The sequence below is a fragment of the Octopus sinensis genome, linkage group LG1, assembly GCF_006345805.1.
Source record: "Octopus sinensis linkage group LG1, ASM634580v1, whole genome shotgun sequence".
Taxonomy (NCBI): domain Eukaryota; kingdom Metazoa; phylum Mollusca; class Cephalopoda; order Octopoda; family Octopodidae; genus Octopus; species Octopus sinensis.
This window is the reverse complement of record NC_042997.1, coordinates 114,266,539-114,287,788: the sequence shown is the minus strand read 5'-3', so window position 1 is coordinate 114,287,788 and position 21,250 is coordinate 114,266,539. Positions and strand designations below refer to the sequence as shown.

Sequence of the window (21,250 nt, the reverse complement as noted above, 5' to 3'; positions counted from 1 at the left end):
CAAAGACAAACAAAGGGATTAAGTTGATTGCATCGACCCCCAGTGAGGAACTGTTACTTATTTAATCAACCCCGAAAGGATGAAAGGCAAAATCGACCTTGGCGGAATTTGAACTCAGAACATAGCAGCAGAGGAAATTCCGCTAAGCATTTCGCCCGGCAAACTAATGATTCTGCCAGCTTGTCACCCTGAATACCTTATATATTGAACATAGCCTGTCTGTGTGTGTGTAGCCACTTTTCCATGGGCCTGATGGAATATATCGAGGTAGATTTTTCAAAAGCTAGACAATACTCTACCTCTCGCCAATCCTCACCTGTTCCCAAGCCAGGTAACATTTCCCCCATGTCCTGACATGTTTCTGCAAAGTGATACTCATTTATGATTATCAAAATTATCAATCTCATACCATATGGTAATGTTCTGACTTTGGCACTCATCTCAAACTAATTCACTCATACCATTCCATCATCACCTGTTCAATTCAAAGCCACAGACTAAAAACATTCTTCATTTTTTCCCAACCCTTCAAAGATATGCAAGAGATTTGGCTGCTATTTCTAATAGGCTTAGCTACTATTTTCCAGCTAGCTCATTTGCTTATACCTATAACAGTAGAAATAGATAGAGATAGCAACAAATTTGACTGTCTCCCATGTTGGTTTATATTTATACTTACATAAGATAATAGGGTATGATTGGGGGAAGATCTTAGCTGCTATTTCTACCCAGTTTAACAATTATGTAGTGGCTGCCATTAAGGCTTTTATGTAAAAAAAAAAAAAAAGGGCAATGATGAAAGACCGAGAACTCTGGAGATATGCTGTGATTGAGAAGACCTGGCAAGTAAAGTGAGATCACAGCCATGGCCTACACCAGTGTCACATAACTAGCCCATTTAAAAAGTACCCTTGAATCATCAGGCAACATGCTGTGGTTGAGGAAACCTATTGAGTCAAGTAAATTCAAAATCAAATCAAATCAAATGGAAATTGTAGTTGTGGCCGATGCCAGTGCCACCTGACTGGCTCCTGTGCTAGTGACAAGTAATAAGCACCATTCATGTGTGGTTTGTGGCCAGTGTCGCCTGACTGGCTTCCCATGTCGGTGGCACATAAAAAGCACCATCCGAATATGGTAGATGCCAGCCCCCCTCATCCCAACTGGCTCCTGTGCCGGTAGCATGTAAAAAGCACCATCCAAGTGTGGCCGATGCCAGTGTTGCCTGATTGGTTCCCATGCCAGTGGCAAGTAAAAATCACCCACTACACTTGTGGAGTGGTTGGCGATTAGATACCCTATTATTTTTTTAGTGTAAAAATTGATTTTTATTTACCCAAGTATTATGAAAATAGTTGATTAATAATTATTATATTATTTAAAGCTTAAAAGTTTGGGCGGTTTTACATATCCAGCTGTAGAAACATTGCCAGATCAGATTGGATCTTGGTGCAGCCTCTTAGCTTGCCAGTCCCCATTCAAACTGTCCGACCAATACCAGCATGGAAAGTGGACGTTAAATAATGATGATGATGATGATGTTATATGCATCATATTTATCTTATATCATTAAAACAACAAGTCATACCCTCTCATCTAAAAACCATCCTCATCAAATTCGATAACCTAAACCCGTACAACCCAAAAGGATGAAATAAAAATACAAATATAAGTCTACAGATAAACATCATTATCATTAATTAACATCCGTTTTCCATGCTGACATGGGTTATCACAAACAAATATTAGAATCAAACATTACAACTTAGACAACCTGGCCAAGATCCCCCTTACACCGATTGGTGGGGGTTTCTAACCATGCTAATCAATAGGAGCATAATACAGAGACATATATCTCACATCCAGCATTGGATACACCATATTTTAACAGGTATAAGGAACCTTTTTTTTGTCAAAAGTTAGGTTAAAAAAATATGGGAGTTTATTATACATGGATAGTATTATAATCCCTTACAAAACCTTTTTTCCAAATTTTAAGCACCAACTGACCCAGAGTATCTACACTTATTTCTTTAGAGTGAGAAATTTTCTCCATCACAAAATACAGTCAATGGCTTTCTTACAGATTTCTTGGAATATGCCTCAAGAATATTTGAACTGGTAACAAGTTTGTATATATTGATGATGATAATTGTATATATATATATATATTATACATCTGATGCCAGTAGTGCTTGACTGGCACTTGAGTCAGTGGTACATAAAAAGCACCAATCGAGTGTGGTCGATGTCAGTGCCACCTGACTGACACCTGTGCCGGTGGTACATAAAAAGCAAATCACCACACTCTTGGAGTATTGGCATTAGGAAGGGCATCCAGCTGTAGAAACCTTGCCAAATCAGATTGGGGCCTGGTGCAGCCTCCTGGCTTACCTGTTCTCAATCAAACCATCCAGCCCATGCCAGCACGGAAAGCTGACGTTAAATGACAATGATGATGATGACGTACTAAAAGAGAGATTATTCAATCATTTGATACTGTAGGGTTTCAATTCCTTGAATAACTTGATTAGGTTTTTTTTCTTGAATTGATCTTACAGTTCTGTTGATGCTTTTGAAGATTAATAAGGCATCGCCTTTACAAAACCTACCATTAACACAATGGATTTTATTGTGGACTAAATATATGTATTAAATTTGAAATTGCATATACCTGATAAATTTGTAATTTCTACAGAAGACATATCTTCTATTCTCGCATCTGAAACTTTGGCACTGTATTATAATTTACATGTTACTTATTAAAGACTAAAAAAAACCCTGATTTCCTAGCATGCTTTGGTACATCATTATCTAAGATGATGGAGTAGTGTTTCGTGAATTATTTTAATAGTAGACGTTTAGTTATGAACAGGTAGTCGTCTATAATGTTATATTGGATAAACATATATTTTTGTTTACCAGGGATTCTAAACCAATTTGTTACTCAAGCACTCTTTTGTTCCAGACTGTTAATCTGGAAAATTATAAATTTTGCTGTTGATTTTACCAATCCTGTTTTAGTTGGAATTAAGAGTCTACTTGCTCTGAATTACAACTTTTTCTTCAACATTTAAACTACAAGTTATGTTTCTAGCCTCATTATTTATAGACTTTCAGGTATTATTATCATTAGTTTTTTTTTCTTTTTTTAAATATTATCAATGTTATTTTTTTTTATAAATATATTATTTGATTTTCCAATATTCTTTATATTTTCTGTTAGGTGTTGTTAATTTTCTTGAATTTTATGGTTTTTGTTTTTTCCTCACCATTTTGAAGTTGTTATTTTGAAAGATTCAAGCTGTCTGTTGTTTGAATTTTCTGGTTTTGAAACCAAAATTTTGTTTCCTTGTGTGTAGGCTTCCTTTGTTGTCTTGTTATTGGTGAGAGGGAGGGAGGGTTCCAGCACATTCTCTTAACCAGGTCTGCTCTACACTACTTCAGATATTTTATCAATCACAAAACTGGGCCATGAGCCATGTGATGCTGGAACTATGTCATAACGAGAATATTTAATCATCATCATCATTTAATGTCCGTTTTCTATGCTGTTTTGGATTGGTTTCTATGGCTCAATGTCCTTAATGCCAACCACTCTACAGAGTGTACTAGGTGCCATGTGTGTGTGTGTGTGTGTGTGTGTGTGTGTGCTTGCGTGTGTGTGCGTGTGCTGATGACATGTAAAAGCATGTCACCATGCTGTTCCCACATTAAAAATACCCATGTTAGTGCCATGTAAAAAACACTGGTGCTGGCGCAAAAGGCACCCAGGACACTCTGTAAAGTGTTTGGTATTAGGAAGGGCAACCAACTGCAGAAAAACAGACAATGGAACCATGTGCAGCTCTCCAGCTTGCCAGTTCCTGTCAAACCACCCAACCCATACCAGTATGGAAAACAGACATTAAATGATGATGATGATGATGGTGTGTATGTGTGTGTGTGTGTGTGTGTGTGTGCACCCATGTGATGGTTGTAAATAAGCATCACTGTCACGTAAGTGGTGTGGTTCATTTCCAGTCTTCCATGTAAAGCATGTCTAACCTTGCTTGGAAATAGGTGAAGGTTGGTGACAGGAAGGGCGTCCAGCTGTAGAAAATTTAGCTCAACACATTCCACAAGCATGGAAAAGTGGACATTATGATGATGATGATGATTATTGTGAACCAGAGGAAAGAAGAGCAAGAAGAACACCATCATGGGTTTGACCTCAACAAAGCAGTTTTTCCACAGATAGTCACTCAAAGTGGTAGAAATAGTAACCCAATCCCTCCTACTATACTTGATCTTTGAGAAAAAAAGAACACATCAGATATTGTTGTCTTGAATATATACATTGTCTGGAAATATGCTGCGATGGCCATGACAAGAACATCATTGCTCACGGGGTCAGCTTGATCAGAGGTGACCTGGGCCTTAACTACAACAGTAACGATATGGAAGCCAGTACAGAACATAAAATACCACATATCTCTAAGGAATGGATTAATATTGGTATTAAGACATTCTCAAGTTATGAAGTAATGTTGTTGGAATAATCTAAATATAGGTGTGGGGGTGTGTGTGAGTGGAGGTGGCGAGGTGTGAAGTAGGTGTGGGTAAGAAGCCGTGTTGGTAAATGAGTTCTGAAATAGACATGATTAACATAAGTACTGACGCTGATATCAGATTTCTATAGACTTCAATCTTTGATATATATATATATATATATATATATATATATATATATATATATATATATACACATATATATATATATATTGTAAATATAATTAAAAGCTTTCACCGTATTTTGATTATAGAAAGTAGTCTAATATTGGGGCACATAAACCCCTCGACAGAAAAAAATGGGCATTAGTCCACAGATATGTGTGTGCATGTATATGTGTGTGTGTGTGTGTGTATATATATATATATATATATGTGTGTGTGTGTGTGCGCACACAGGCGTGCATGTGAGTATATATATGTGCATACATGCAGCCGTGTATGTATATATATATATATATATATATATATATATATATATATATATATATACACACACACACACACACACACACACACACAGAGGATACTGCTGAAAAACCCTATGCTTTACAAGAGTACCCAAGTGAAGTTAAGCAGTCTCTATGAGTGACCATGTATGCAAGCAGGTAGTAATTCTCTCCATGTAATGTTTTACTGTTTGTTTTGTTTTATTCATTTGTTTTTCTTGCACTAAGTTCCTTCCTTATACTACTTTCAACCCTCTACATAAAGAGTTCTAAACCTCACTCTTCCATCAAAGGTCCTTTGTTGAAAACTTGATACTTTTTCACTTGTTATTCAAACCAAACCGAGTGACACCTACAAACTCTTCTGGATTCTGTAGTAACTTCATCTCTTCATTAAGAAAAAACTGTTTCATTCACTTGAAACAACATCAGCCGAAAGTGTCTTCACAAAAGAAAAGAGCAAACAAATAGCTTTACTGACGTGTGCAACAATGTTTAGGTTGGCACCAGGTTGGCAGAGCTGATAACTTGTTCTCTTACCTTCTGTTTTTTTTCTTTTTTTTCTCTTTTTTTTTTTTAAATCCTCAGAGAGAACATGCTTCACTGAAGAAGCTATTGTGGTTGGATGTATTATGTATTCCTAGGCTCACTGACAAATATTACCGTACCATATACCTCATACTCACTGACATGCAAATTCAGGGGCAAGCAGGCATGTGCACACGTGCGCAGGTCTTTGCTGAAATTCACACTTGACTAATTCATTCTTTGGCAATGACAACTACTACTACTACTATTACCGCCACCTAAGTGATTCATAGTAGCTCTTCCACACCTCTTTCTTTTCAGAATCACTCTTTTACTCTTTTACTTGTTTCAGTCATTTGACTGCAGCCATGCTGGAGCACCGCCTTTAGTTGAGCAAATCGACCCCAGGACTTATTCTTTGTAAGCCTAGTACTTATTCTATCGGTCTCTTTTGCCGAACCATTAAGTTACAGGGACGTAAACATACCAGCATTGGTTGTCAAGCGATGTTGGGGGGCAAGACACACACATATATACATATACATGATGGGCTTCTTACAGTTTCCGTCTACCAAATCCACTCACAATGCTTTGGTCAGCCAGAGGCTATAGTAGAAGACACTTGCTCAAGGTGCCACGCAGTGGGACTGAACCCGGAGCCATGTGGTTGGTAAGCAAGCTACACACCACACAGCCACTCCTGCACCTATCACTAAATGAGAGCATGTCATAATCCATCCATACACATTTCTCTCTCACAACATCTCCATTCTTTCTGACACACTGTCTAGCAATCTGGAACACCTTCATGAAGTCTCTGATCGTCACACTGTAAGACATAGGCAAACAACTACCTTTCTGTTTCTATCCTAGCTAGATAAACCGAACACCTAGCTTCTCTTTGAGCTACCTGATATGGTTCTTGGCTACCCCCCCCCCCCACTTCCCCCGCCCCACTTCCCCCGCCCCCAAACCTGTCTGTTCTCTTTTATGGCCCCATCAACCTCACCGTTCCACCACCATGTCACCTTTGTCCTGGCAGAAGTTTCACTTCAACCACAGATTTGGTCTGTCGCCCTCGGTAGATTGTCCTCTATGTCATTATGTCTCTCTCTCTTCCTCCTCGTTATCAAATACTTCATTAAGAATGTCTCTAAATTTCAGCCCATTTGAAGGATCCTTAAGCTTCCATAACCTCCTTTTCTATACCTGACTGTGTCTGTGGGAAGTCACTAACCTATGTTGAGTTGTACATTCTTCATCAGGAAAGGACTTTGCATTTACAAGGATCCATCTGATCCCGTTTCTGGTGAGAATGTAGTCAATCTGGCCAGTGTGCCTGCCAGCTTGATAAGTGGTCAAATGGCTAGCTGATTTCCTGAAGTTGGTATTGCAAACCAGTAGATCATATGCATCACAAAACACCAGTAGCCGTGTTCCCTCTTCATTTCCAGAACCAAAGCTGTAACCTCCATGCACGTCATGAAATCCAAAGATTTTTCCCAGCACAGCCACTGAAGTCCCCAGCCATGGTGATAACATTGTCTTTCCTCGTCAAGGTTGTACACAGAAGGGATTCATGGAAGCTGTCCTTCTGAACATCTTTCATGACATTGTTACATTAAACAAGATTATTCTTAGCTTCATAATCCTATCACACACTCTTATTACCTCAATCCCCTTATCCACCCATTTCTCTGTCAGAAGAATACCTACACCACCTTACACATCACTACTGCCCACCCAGAAAAACACACACACACACAAAGAAAATATACAGTTGATTAGTGAACCATATCATGGCCATAAATAAGGAGAAAAGAAATGGTGTATAACTATCTGGCGGTCAGTGGAGGGCTCTTACTATGTTGAGTTACCTGGAGGTAGTAACCCCCACAGACGCAATACTTATTTAAATTGAGTCCATAAAAAGAATTCAGCCATGAGAACTGGTTATTTTTTTCATCAATTGCACAGTGTCTCCACTAACTGCAACAGGACAACAGGGAGCACCTATGGGGTCACTTGATCTACTAGAAATAGCATCCAGTCTTTCCTAAATTACACCTGTTTGTCTAAAATAAAAGACATAATGGGTGTTGGGGTAGTCACAGCTGGAATGTATCTGATTGCCAATCTGATTGATTAGTATTGATCTGGAGTTAAACAACAACAACAGCAAGATACTCTGACCTCTGCCTTTTCCCAGTGTCCCTAATGCAAAACATGACAAATAAAGGAATACAAATGTTCAACATAGGGGGAGGGGAGCAGGAAAGTACACGGATGAACCTGTCTGGTGGGAAAGTCAAACATGTAGACACAAAAGTTTGGATGTTTGCAAAGGGAACAAAAGACTCTGGCAATAAACTGTACCAAGTTCTTAAGACGACGCTAATAAACAGATATACTCTAAGACCATTGAAGAACTAACAATATTTTAGTGTTACATTAAGAGAGAAAACATGGAATGAACGAGTTGGAAAGTAGTAGAAACAGCATAGTTTCTCTAAGGAAATATAAATTCGAGGACATCTCATCCAATTTGACAATAGAAATATAAATGAACACATGTAATTAATAATGATTTCAATTTTTTGCCACAAGGGCAGCTTGTGGGAGGGGATTAAGTCATTTACATTGATCCCAATGCATAACTGGTACTTATTTAAGGATGAAAGGCAAAGTCGACCTTGGCAGAATTTTAACTCAGAACATAGCGGCAGACAAAATAACAAGTAATTAATAATACTAATGATTTATTACACTGCAGTGACAATTCAAATTAATTAGCAGGAATGGTAAGTCTTTACTTTTATCCATGCCCAAGGTTATGGACAATGCTCCAGCTGAGTGGACTGGAGCAATGTGAAATAAAATGACTTGCTCAAGGATACAATGTGTCCCCAGGAATCGAACTCATAAACTTACAATCTTGAGCCCAATGCCCTAACCACTAAGCCATGCACCTTCAGTCAATGATGTCTGTTGTCAACTGGGAGGAAGAGGCGGTCAAAGAGGGCTTCATTTGGTCAATTGAGAAAGGTTTGATGATAACCCCTTACCAATTCATCAGCAATGAACCCCTCAGCTCATCAATGATGGCCCTCACCCCCACCAGTTCCTCAACCAGGTCTCCAGTTTATCAATGGCAGCACAACAAAATGGTGAAGGTCAGTTGGTCAGTGAGTAAAGCCAAGCTTCAATCACTGCAATTTGGTCAGAATTTATAAAATTGAATCTGGGTAGGTTGCTATAGTGACCAGAGTAAAATGAGAGAGATGGGGGAGTGGAAAGATTAAGAAGAGAGGAGAGAGGGTGAGAGGATTAGAGGGGGTTTGGAGAAAGAGGGAGAGGAGACTAGAGAGGGGAGGGATTAGAGAATAGGAAGGATTAGAGAAAGGGGATTAGAGAGAGAAAGAGGACTGGAGAGAAAGACAAAGAGGATTAGGGAGAGAGGATTAGAGAAAGAGAGAGGAAGCAGATTAGAGAGAAAGAGGATTAGAGAAAAAGAGAGAAAGAAGATTAGAGAAAAAGAGAGAAAGAGGATTAGAGAAAAATGGAGAAAGAGGATTAGAGAAAGAGGATTAGAGAGAGAGGATTAGAGAGAGAGGGGAGATTAGAGAGGATTAGAAAGAAAGGAAGAGAAGAGTAGAGTGAAAGGGAGAAAGAAGTAGAGAGAGAAAGGGGGAGAGAGGAGTAGAGGGGGGAGTTAGGATTAGCAGAAGAGGAAAGGATTAGAGAGAGAGATAGTAAATAGAAAACAGAGAAACATTACAAAGAGAGACAATTAGAAAAGAGAGAGAGAGAGAGAGAGAGAGAGAGAGAGAGAGAGAGTGTGTGTGTGTGTGTGTGCGTGTGTGCGTGCGTGCATGCGTGCGTGCATGCGTGCGTGCGTGCGTGTAGAAAGAAGAGAGAGAAAGGAAGAAATCTAAACAAGTGGTGACTGTTCAGTTGGCAGCAGCAAGAACAACAACAACAACGAATCTGAAAATTATCTTTGATCACACCTGTTCCATTTCCTGCTAATCAGTAATTGAAATCTGGCAGGTTAGCTGGAAGCAATAAAAGTCTCTAATAAATGTACTGAGGTCAGATTAGATTATAAAAACCATTAAACAAAATAAATGTGGCAAATTCTATACAGAACAGTATACCACATGTGTCTGCTATATTTTATGAACATGTGAATAGGAAAAATCCTCATCTGTAAAAAATCGTTTAGACACTTGCTAAAATAAACAGTCTTAGATAACAGCCTCAAAAGCTTTCAAGGAGAAATATCAACAATTTATGTTAATACATAAACTGTTGAGAAGCTATTTAGATCAAACGTAGAGAAACTGCAAAGAAATAAACAAGTGCAACAGAGATGTTTGAATTTCAGATAGTCATTGCACTGTCAGTCATTAAAACCCCTGCCATTTCTGCTCTCCCTATTGCTACAGCCCCTCTTTACCACTTCTAGCACTGTCCCCTCTCCTATTTCTCACTCCCTCCATCCCTCCACACTGTCACCTGATCAGCCGGCTGCTCCCAGACTATACTCTGCCTTCTTTTTCTTTCTACCTTCCCATCTTGGTTCATCTTTTACAGCAACAGTTCTCAATGGTATTTGTTTATTTTTTGTCTATCGACCCCTTTTGTTCCTATTTTCATCCACTAAGACCAGTGGTTCCCAACCTGTGGTCCACAAAGGTAGTACTGGGGGTCTGTGAACTAAATTCAAATTTTTTTTTTTTGTATCCTCTCAGAAGCTTTTGCTTCCATTCATCATAATTTGCTGCTCTAAATGGTAACAAGAGTAGACTTAGTATCTATTGAGGAAAAAGAAAACAAAAAAAAATGGAAAAAATCATATTAATGGCACGTAAAAAACACCATTTGAGCATGGCCGTTGCCAATACCACCTGACTGGCCCTCGTGCTGGTGGCACATAAAAGCACCCACTACACTCTTGAAGTGGTTGGTGTTAGGAAGGGCATCCAGCTGAAGAAACTCTGCCAGATCAGATTGGAGCCTGGTGCAGCCATCTGGCTTGCCAGTCCCCAGTCAAACCATCCAACCCACGCCAGCATGGAAAGCGGACGTTAAACGATGATGATGATGATGATACATAAGGATAAGCATATTAAAAGGGGTCCGTGGGAAAACTTATTTAATTAAAAGGGGTTCTTGGTAATGAAAAGGCTGGGAGCCACTGTACTAGACCCTCATAGCCATTCAATGCTTAATAAATCCTATAATATTTTTATAATTAAATAAATATTATTAGGAACTGTATAAAAAAAAATAGTTAAAATATTTTGTGCATCATAGAAGTATATAACCAGTTTATTGCCCAAATTTTAACGAAATCCTGTGGACTCTGGTTGAGAACCACTCATCTATGGTAACCATCTGCTCTACCCAATACTGTTGGTCATATTGTCTCTACTGGAGACAATGTGACAAGAGATGAGGACCCTCTTTTGTATTGAAGGGTACATGATGACCTTACTAGTGCTGCAGTAACAATAAGTAATAAAAACGCACCCAATTTAGTCTCCAAAGAGATTAGCAAACAAGCAGAGACAACATAAGGTTGAAAGGGGGCTTTTAAGTTCTGTCTGTTTGAGATAACAACCCCTTCTGGGGTTGGTACAAGAGAATGTTTACAGTTCAATCTGTAAAGTGATTGGTGTGAGTAAGGGCATCTAGCTATCAAAATATCAAAATAAAACATGAGCAAGACATGGTTCTCCCAACCCATCTTGGGCCATTGCAATCTATTATACCCATACCAGCATGCAAAGTAAAGTGATGATGATGATCTGAATGTTATAGAGGGTGTGGCAGGACTCCAACCCACCATGGCAGGTGGTAAAGGTATCTTCATGTAGCTGATGTTTTACTGTTTTCTGGGAGTGGTACTTATCCTATCAGTCTGTTTTGTTGAACCGCTAAGTTACGGGGACATAAACATACCAATACCAGTTGTCAGGTAGTAGTGGGGGACAGAGACAAAGACATACGCACAATGAGCTTCTTTCAGTTTCCATCTACCAAATCCACTCACATGGCTTTGGTTAGCCTGAGGCTATAGTAGAAAATACTTGCCCAAAGTACCATGTGGTGGGACTGAACCTAGAACCATGTAGTTGGGAAGCAAACTGACCACACAGCCATGCTTGTTGAAACTTTTTCAAAATGAAAAGAACATCAATAAAATCGCTTCCATTATTGCAATCACTGAAGCTCACTAACAGTTTTTTTACAATAATATAATGATTAGGATAATGGGAGCAATAACAGTCAGCAGAAACATCTAATCAATGGTTTTTAATATTCCAAAAACTATTTAAAAACCTTGCCACAGTCAAACTTGCCTTTTGTCCACTCCAGACCAATAAATAAAATATTAAGGGTTGATTCAACTCCTTATATTCTTTCCCATACAAAACAGACCTTTGTGAATTCAGTTTTATTATTAAAACCTGTATTAATTCTATGATTATTATGTAACATAACATCTACAGCTTCCTTTCATAGAGAATTTATCCACATATTCTCTATTGCAGAAAGTTTGTTTTGCAAAGTCTACAGACACAATATCTGAGGTTTAATGGTTGTTACACTTTCTTTTCCCCCACTCACAAAGATCTCAAATTTTAACACAGAAATCAAAACTCAATTCACAAACATAGATTTACTTAAGGAAGATGTTTTTCAGCTTTTGTTTATCAATAAAACAGACACATATTTCAGCAGAGTGGCTGCATGGTAAGAAATTTGCTTTCCAACAACATGGTTTCGGGTTCAGTCCTACAGCATAGCACCTTTGGCAAGTGTCTTCTACTATAGCCTCAGGCTGACCAAAGCCATGTGAGTGTATTTGGTAGACAGAAACAGAAAGAAACCCATATTGTGTGTCTGTGTGTGTCCCAGCATTGCTTGAACCAGTGTTGGTGTGTTTATCTCCACGATAACTCGGTAGTTCTTCAAAAGAGACCAACAGAATAAGCAACGGTAGTTCTTCAAAAGAGACCAACAGAATAAGCAACGGTAGTTCTTCAAAAGAGACCAACAGAATAAGCAACAAGCTTAGGAAAAAAAAAAAATCTTTTGAATAACATTTTTCAAGGTGGTGCCCCAGCATGACCGCAGTCTAATGACTGAAACAAGCAAAATAATAAAGTCTGAAAATTAGTTAAGTATACTTTCCTTTGTATTCCAAAACGACCATCTTCAAAGTGTAAATCTCTCTCTATATAAACGGCAGTTTGTCTGTGCGTGTTTCTGTGTGTCTGTTTGCTTGTACCCTCACCCTGACCACGGCTTTCAACCGATTCTGATGAAACTTGACACACACATAGCCCAATGTCATAATTCAAAACTAACGCAGCGAAAATTTTGAAAAGTTCCCCCAGTTCTGAAAAAAATCGATAAATTCGACATGGGGTCGAGAATCAGAAACCCAAACCACAGACCGTCTAGGGGACGCAACTCCACCTTTTTTAACTCTCAAAAAAATTTACCATCATTTTTTTTCCATTTTTTTGCTATTTTTTGGCTATAACTCTCTAAAAATGCTTTATAGTTATTTCCCTTACAAACCTGAGCAACGCCGGGCGATACTGCTAGTTCTGAATAGATTTGTTGTATGGATATTCCCATTAAAGATGAAGAGACTAGGAAACGTATACAGCTGAGAAGGATAGCAACGGATTAACAATTGCAACTGACTAAAATACATTCTAATAAAAAGATAGCTTTAGTTACTAACACATATGAGGATCTCAGAAGCATGTGTGTGTGTGTGTACAGATATACAAGTGTAAGCATATATATATATATATATATATATATATATAATATATATATATATATACATATACATACATACATATACACACACATACATACATACACACACACACACACACATACACACACACACACACACACACATATACATAAGCTATTCCAGTTAGAGAGAAAAAGAGAGAGAGGTATGAGGGAGATAGGACAGATGGAATTTATTCACTGCTGCTCTCAATAAAAATTTTGGCAAGAAATTCAAAATGGAAGCAACTTTCCCCCAATATTAAATGCTTTAACATTCATTGAAGATAACTTACACGGGAGTGGGATGAATATTTCAACGAAACAACCACACTCGCATCGCATAACCTCAAATATAAAACCAACCACAATGTGTGTGTGTGTTGACATTTAAAGCAGGGTCCTTTATTGAAAGAATGAGAAATGTGTTGGAAGACTGCGGAGTTGAGAAAGGCTTCAAAATATAAATTGCTAATATGTCTTCTGAAAGCTCGTTATTTGAGCAACAACCCTCTCTTTCTAGCTCTAGCTGTCTCATTCATTAATTCACACACACACACACACAGGTGGCTGCTAAGAAACCCCGAATGTAGATGACTGTTTTTGATTTTATTTTCGAGAACCAGATAAACTCTGTTTAGGGATGCTGTCAGCAGGGTGAGATTTTTCCACAAGGTCAGCAAGGAATTTAATGTGCAATGCAGGTGGACCTCTGCCAGGGTCCAGTTTCCAGTTTCCTCCTGTTCATTCTAATTCTCTAGGACATAAACGAAGAAGTCTAACCCTTTAGCACTCAGATTACCATGTCAAATCTAATGCTCACAGATTATCCACATTGTTTTGAATTAATCAGGCATTATCTCATAGCTTTGAGATTTTAACCCTTTCGTTACCAACCCAGCTGAAACCGGCTCTGGCTCTGAGTACAAATGTTTTGTTTCCATAAGTTTTGAATTAAAATCTTCCACCAAACCTTAGTCACAATTTATGTTCCTAACATTAGCTGAATGATAACTAAATTATTTTACTAAATTCTTTGTTATATTTAAAGAAATTGAAAGAAACACAGAGCATCCCAAAATAAATACAGTAATGAAAGGGTTAAAGATGTGATGGTTTATTTCTAGAATGGCATCATAGGATAGGTATGAGAGGCTGGATCTGGCTAGTTTAAATACTAAAGGGTCAAGAGAAGTTGCTCATGGGAACTTCTGTATGCTCATGACATAGTTCTCCTAGGTGATTCTGTAAAAGACAGAAAATTTTCCAAACATGGAAGCAGATCCTAGAATTCAAAGTCTGTAAAGTAAATCTAACAAACACAAGGGACAGAAAGCAAGAATAAAGAGAAAACTCTACTGCCATACGGGAAGTGGTCATACTGAATATACGGAAAGGAACACCATTCATGCATGGGTTGTTACCAGTGCCACCTAACTGGTTCCCAGTGCTGGTGGTGGCATGTAAAAAACACCATGCAAACGTGGTCAATGCCAGCCCCCACCACCCCAACTGGCTGCTGTGCCAGTAGCACATAAAAAGCACCATCTGAACATGGCCGATGCCAGTGTGCCTGAGTGGCTCCTGAGTGGCACATAAAGAGCACCCACTACATTCTCAGAGTGGTTGACATTGGGAAGGGCATCCAGCTGTAGAAACATTGCCAGATTAGATTGGAGCAGTCTCCTGGCTTGCCAGTCCCCAGTCAAACCGTCCAACCCATGCCAGCATGGAAAATGGATGTTAAACGATGATGATGAGGAGGAGCGAAAAACTCTGTACTGTGCAGCCAAGGTAAACGTATACGTTTTCCAGGGGTGTAGTGGAACAACAGGCAGGTTGACAGAAGGGCTGTGCATGTAGCAGAGACACAGGAGTCACTGGTCATAAGGACCGTCCATTCTGAATGTTCTGAAGTCTCACAAAATAGAGCGGAGGTGTTGCAAAAAGCTAAGTAAACTGGATAATAATGGGGTGGGATAAGTTTAAGGGAGCTATCCACCTTTGTTGATAACAAAGATAATTCTAGTTAAGGGCAGATAGTATAATGGTTGTGTGATGGCTGTGTGGCATGGTAGTAAACATGGCCATTAACCCATTATTTTGTTACTTTTACATGAATCACTTCCCCATTATCAACCCACTTTTCTTCAAGGCTCCCTTGGAACTTTCCACTGCCGGGGGGGGGGGCAATACTGGCCACTTTGGGAACCACTGCTTTAAACAGTAATATGTATCATAGAACCAAGAGCAGTCTCGGGCAGTTTGGTATCAAAAGGGTTAAAGGCTAAGAATGTGTGAAGATTGGATAGAAAATGAGTTGGTCATGGTCCACTGAGTATGCAGTGTTAACACGCATGAGTTATGGAGTACACGTGAGCTGAGGGGGTAGGATGAGTGCAAGAGGAGTCTGCTGTAGTATGCAAGATGGGTGCCATACTGGTTTGGATACATGACGCATATGAAGAATGATGGTTCGTGAAGAACTGAACAATCCAAGAGGAAATGAACCTGTGGGAGAGGAAGATCACAAGATATAAGGCGGCGAGCTGGCAGAAACGTTAGCAATCCGGGCGAAATGCTTAGCGGCATTTTGTCTGCCGCTACGTTCTGAGTTCAAATTCCGCCGAGGTCGACTTTGCCTTTCATCCTTTCAGGGTCGATAAATTAAGTACCAATTGTATACTGGGGGTCAATGTAATCAACTTAATCCTTTTGTCTGTCCTTGTTTGTCCCCTCTGTGTTTAGCCCCTTGTGGGTAGTAAAGAAATAGATATAAGGAGAAGTAGCAGACACTGATATCAGAATATTGAACCCCAGAAAGGAATTGAAAAGGGGAGGGTAACCCGAGAAACATTCTATGTTGCATCCAACCTGTGCAAGTATGGAAGAAAAAAAAAACAGAATAATGTAAATACACATACAAAACCATTTTACACAGCACTATACCATTTCTGTCAATCCACTGACTGAAATGGGCTTTTTTCTTCCTCAAATATTTGTTTAAGCTAACCTAAATATCACAGTCTTGTTTCGCTGGATAAAAACCATGTTCCACGCCCCACCCCATACACACACTCACACAGAGTCTTCAGTGACAATTTTATTGTCCCAGTGTATAAACACTTAGAATTGTTAACTCCAAAATAACTGTCACTAAGCTAATATCGCAAGTAATCATTAACAATTGTGAAAGTGGATTGTCTCTGTTCTTATTGCTGCTCTTGCTGCTGCTGCTGTTTTTTTGTGTGTAATTAATTGATTAGCTTCAGGCATAAAATTGTATTTTAATGTCAGAGCAGTAGATGAGAAAAAGAAAAACAATTACACCAAAAATGGTGCAAACAAGAGATGTTTGTGATTGATGTCTACTATTTAAAAGAATGTTTTATAAAACAAGTACATTACAATAATGAATAGACAAGCATCTTATTTCAGAATAAAAAGTATTATTATTATTATTATTATTATTATTAAATGAGAAGAAACAAAGAGAAAGGACTCGTGATTATCTTTGTATGAAAGACAAGAGAAAAAACACAATTTATGTTTGCCTTAATTTTTTTTTGCAAGTTTATCGTAACTCTTAACAAAACTTCAAGCTTGAAGTCCATATCAGGATAAAATAGAGGACAATGAAGAAACAGGAATTAAAACCACAAACACAAGAAGAGAGAAGATTACACAAATACATTTCTGATTATCTGGCACCTCCCAACCTGATTCTGTGAGAACACTTAAATTTCCCTCAACCATTATTGATAACTTTTTCATAACCAACCCTTTATGAGACATTTGTTTATTCACTAGTAACACACTGGAAGGGTGAAGAAGCTTTCCTTACATCTAACTATAATAATATAAAGACGCAAATTTTTAAAACTAACACCAACGCTTGCCCCCTAAAGACTTTCTTCTTCTATGAGGAGCAAGTTAAGAGATAACTTTACTTTCATTGTGGGGAGTATAGTGTCCCAGTGTGAAAGAGGAAAAGGTAAATATATACCCTTCACAGTTACATTTCAAGAGAGGGTCCACTGGGGGCCCAGTGGTTATGAGATTAGCACATTGCGTTAGATTTTTTTTTAAATGTTTGTGCCTTCATATTATTGTAGTTGAAGGGTTGTTTCTAGTGAATAAACAAAGGTGTGTCATGAAGGTTTAGAAGAGAAAAAGTTATTAATAACATGACAGCAAACATCTAGGAATTTACCTTTAATTATAATTACATGCATTCTGTCAATCCAACAAAAGAGATAACTAACCTAGCATGGTACATTATTTACATTTGATGGACCTTGGATCGCAGGATGGCCTGTTGTGCTTACCTTGGATCGTAGGACGACCTGCTGTGCTTGAGGAGATCTATTGAGTCAAGTACATCAACATCAAAATAAAAATCAAATGGAAATTGTAGTTGTGATACCTGTGCCGGTGGCACGTAAAAAGCACCATCCAAATGTGGCTGATGCCAGTGCTGCCTTGATTGGCTTCTGTGCCGGTGGCACGTAAAAAAGCACCAACCGATCGTGGTCATTGCCACCCTCCCCTGGCCCCTGTGCCAGTGGTACATAAAAAGCACCCACTACACTCACGGAGTGGTTGGCGTTAGGAAGGGCATCTAGCTGTAGGAACACTGCCAGATCAGACTGGAGCCTGGCGCAGCCTTCTGGCTTCCCAGACCCCAGTCAAACCATCCAACCTATGCTAGCATGGAAAACAGACGTTAAACGATGATGATGATGATGGATATTTGTCCTCATCTTGTTAACACAACATTTCAGCTGATATACCCTCCAGCCTTCATGATGTGTCTTGGGGAAATTTCAAACCTGGGTTCTCATTCCTAAGGTATTTTTCAATGTTAATATCATTATTATTATTATAATTATTATTATCATTATTCAGGTCAGTACCTGTCAAATGTAAATAATGTAAATAATGTACATAATTCCTCAACTCTTAAATATAGAACTGTATAACCTAGCATGGGTCTGGAACTTTCTGCTTCTTCCCCTCTTTGTTGACCACATGCCACATGGTCACAGCAGATGAAGAGATATCTCATAGAGAAGGGGACTGACTGGGGATGGGACTCAGGAACAGACCAACAAATGATGAATGCAGCAACATACTGCAACAGTGCATGCCCCTCAACACCGGACCAGATTTGGACCCAAGGATATCAAAAATTGATAGTGTACCTGAATATTTTGACATATCAGGCACATTAAAGCAGTGTCAATAACTATTTAAGGACCAGCAAATTCTCAGAGCCCAAGAAAAATATCCTTAAAGATTATAGAAAACCAATAAGTACAGGGTACTAAGAATGTTATTATTAAAGATCAAGGCAGAGAGCTGGCAGGATCATTACCACGTTGGGCAAAATGCTTAGTGGCATTTCATCCATCAATGTTCTGGGTTCAAATGCCACCAAGGTCAACTTTGGGGCCGATAAATAAGTACTAGCAGTGGTGTTGATGTAATTGACTAAGCCCCTTCCCCAAAACTGCTGGACTTGTGCCAAAATTTGAAACCGATATTATTATTATTATTATTATCCTTATTATTATTATTACCATTATTATCATTATCATTATTAAGGTGGTGAGCTGGCAGAATCGTTAATGCGCTGGACAAAATGCTTAGCAGTATTTCGCCCATCGCCACATTCTGTGTTCAAAAAATTCTGCTGAGGTCAACTTTACCTTTCAGGGTCGATAAAATAAGTACCAGTTGAACACTGGGGTCGATGTAATCAACTCATCCCCACCTCCACCAAGCTACCCTAGTGGAAAAACATTTGAAATAATAATAATGATAATTATTATTATTAATTATATTATTACACTCACAACAAGAGATATTCAGCAACAGTACTTTGGAGTAAAGATTGTTTGCTAACATAACATGGCAGTCCTGGTTTAGGACGAATGTAATTTAGCCCCAGGAGACATTATTTTTCAATATCTGCTGAGGCGAAGGTAGAATATTTCAACAGAATTAATAGTCAACAACTTGAGATGTTCACTATTATTATTTTGACAGAATCTAGCAATGGATTTGTTTGGTAAGTAACTAAATATCTGGATTATGAATACACAAATTCATGTAGCATTATCCTGGATTATTCTGTGTAACTTTGATGACAATATTGTCAGCATGTGATGCAATGAATAAAGTTAGACTCATACCACCCGACTCAAGCAATCCAGATCTACTTGTCTCTTCCTTGCTCATCACCCTTATGTCTCTGCATCCAACCTCACAAAAGTCCTGCACTAATCCCGATACCCAGTCCTTCCCTCCCAGAATGTTGCTATTCTGGAACTTCCTCCTTCTTTATGCCTTTCGAGAACGTGTTGAACTTTCAAAGATTAAAGATGGACATTAATAGCATGAATCTCACTGTTCTAAAAAGGCCTGTGAGGGCCATGGACATTGCCGTTTCTCCCAGAACCAGCAAGTAAATAAAAATAAAAAAAAAATAAAAAAGTAAAATGTTCTCATGAATGAGTTTTGATTAAGGCAAAGATGTTATAAAATCTGCTGTTCTATAGAGCAACATATAGTTTCTAGAAAAGAAGAATTGTTCAAACACTTGCTTCATATGTTTCTTTTTCTTAAATGTTATCTTAAGTATTTCGTTAATGAAGTGGGGAATGGGGAAAAACAAAAATAGAATTGGGTTAGTCTTTAGGTAGCAAAAGTTAGTTCACACCTTTGCTGAAAGTAGGAATCATTCATTGAGAAAAATTTATTGGGTGATGTGTGAGAGAGAGAGAGAGAGAGAGAGAATATTGCCACCCACTCACCCATCTCTACCCTTAGGTATTTCACAATCTTGGAAAAGTGTGCAGCAAAGAGTAACATTTTTTTATGGGATTCCATGTTTGAATTCTTGTCTAGTTTTTAGTATGGCTTTTACTCAGTGGTTAATGATGATGAGTATCATAGTGATGGTGGTGGTGGTGATGATGATAGCAATATGTACTTACGTATAATTTCTAACATTCATGTAAAAAAAAAATGCATGCGCACACACACAAAATAAAAGGTAAAAATTAGTGTTTTATTTCTATATCTTTATAGGAAATTGCTTACATTCCCTTTTAGGTGTCTGCAAGTATATTACATAAAGATATGTGAAAATGATCAAGACAAACAGACAGACAAAAAACAAAAAAAAAAGACAGCATTAAGTTCAAGTATTGAGTTGCCAAATACATCTGCTGTTGATAAAGTATAGTTTTTCATGGTATTGATATTTACCATGTTAAAATAATAAAAGAACAACCCAAGTAAATTAATTAGAAAGATATAAAAATCTTATTTGACTCACAGACAGAACAGGACCATCTTTTACAGTGAAACCAACCAGCAAATAGGAAATACCGACTGTACGTGGTACTTGAAATAGTATAAATATAGTTGGAAGACAGTCAGTAACAGCTGCTGGCAGCCAAAGAATTATCATAAACACCATTATAGTTACCAAGAGCGCCAGTACCATAACTTACTATCACTACCATTATTATACTCTAATAACTACCAACAGCTACTGTAAACGATAATCATGTTCCATAGATGCTCATTCTTTCTCTCAGCCCTCTGAAAGTGTCGATTTTTCTCACTTCTCTAAGTTTGTCTCTAGCTTACGTAGGGAAAATCTGCCTCAACAAATTCCATCTAACCCATGCAAGCATGGAAAAGTGGACATTAAATGATGATGATATACATATACATATTACTAGAAGGAGAAGTACTTGCTACCTTCACAGGCCCTCTGAGGACAGTGAGATTTGATACCATGGCCTGGTTAAACTGGTGCAAGTCAAAGTGTCAAACTAAAACCAAACCCCTATAACTAGCATTCATTGACCAAGATGGCCTTT

General features: G+C 38.4%; 1 protein-coding gene across 6 annotated transcripts in view; it reads right to left on the bottom strand.

The window, feature by feature from the left end:
- Positions 1-21,250, bottom strand: part of LOC115213379 (CUE domain-containing protein 1) — a 211,946-nt gene that overhangs the window by 22,345 nt on the left and 168,351 nt on the right. For 2 of the 6 annotated variants that reach the window (XM_036504029.1, XM_036504032.1), the window contains exon 1: positions 20,698-20,856. The exons of the other annotated variants lie outside the window; for them this stretch is intronic. In XM_036504029.1, coding sequence (XP_036359922.1) covers positions 20,698-20,841 — 144 coding nt within the window. In that variant the 5' untranslated portion in view covers positions 20,842-20,856. Of the gene's footprint in view, positions 1-20,697; positions 20,857-21,250 lie in introns of those variants that run through there. 6 annotated transcript variants of the gene reach the window in all.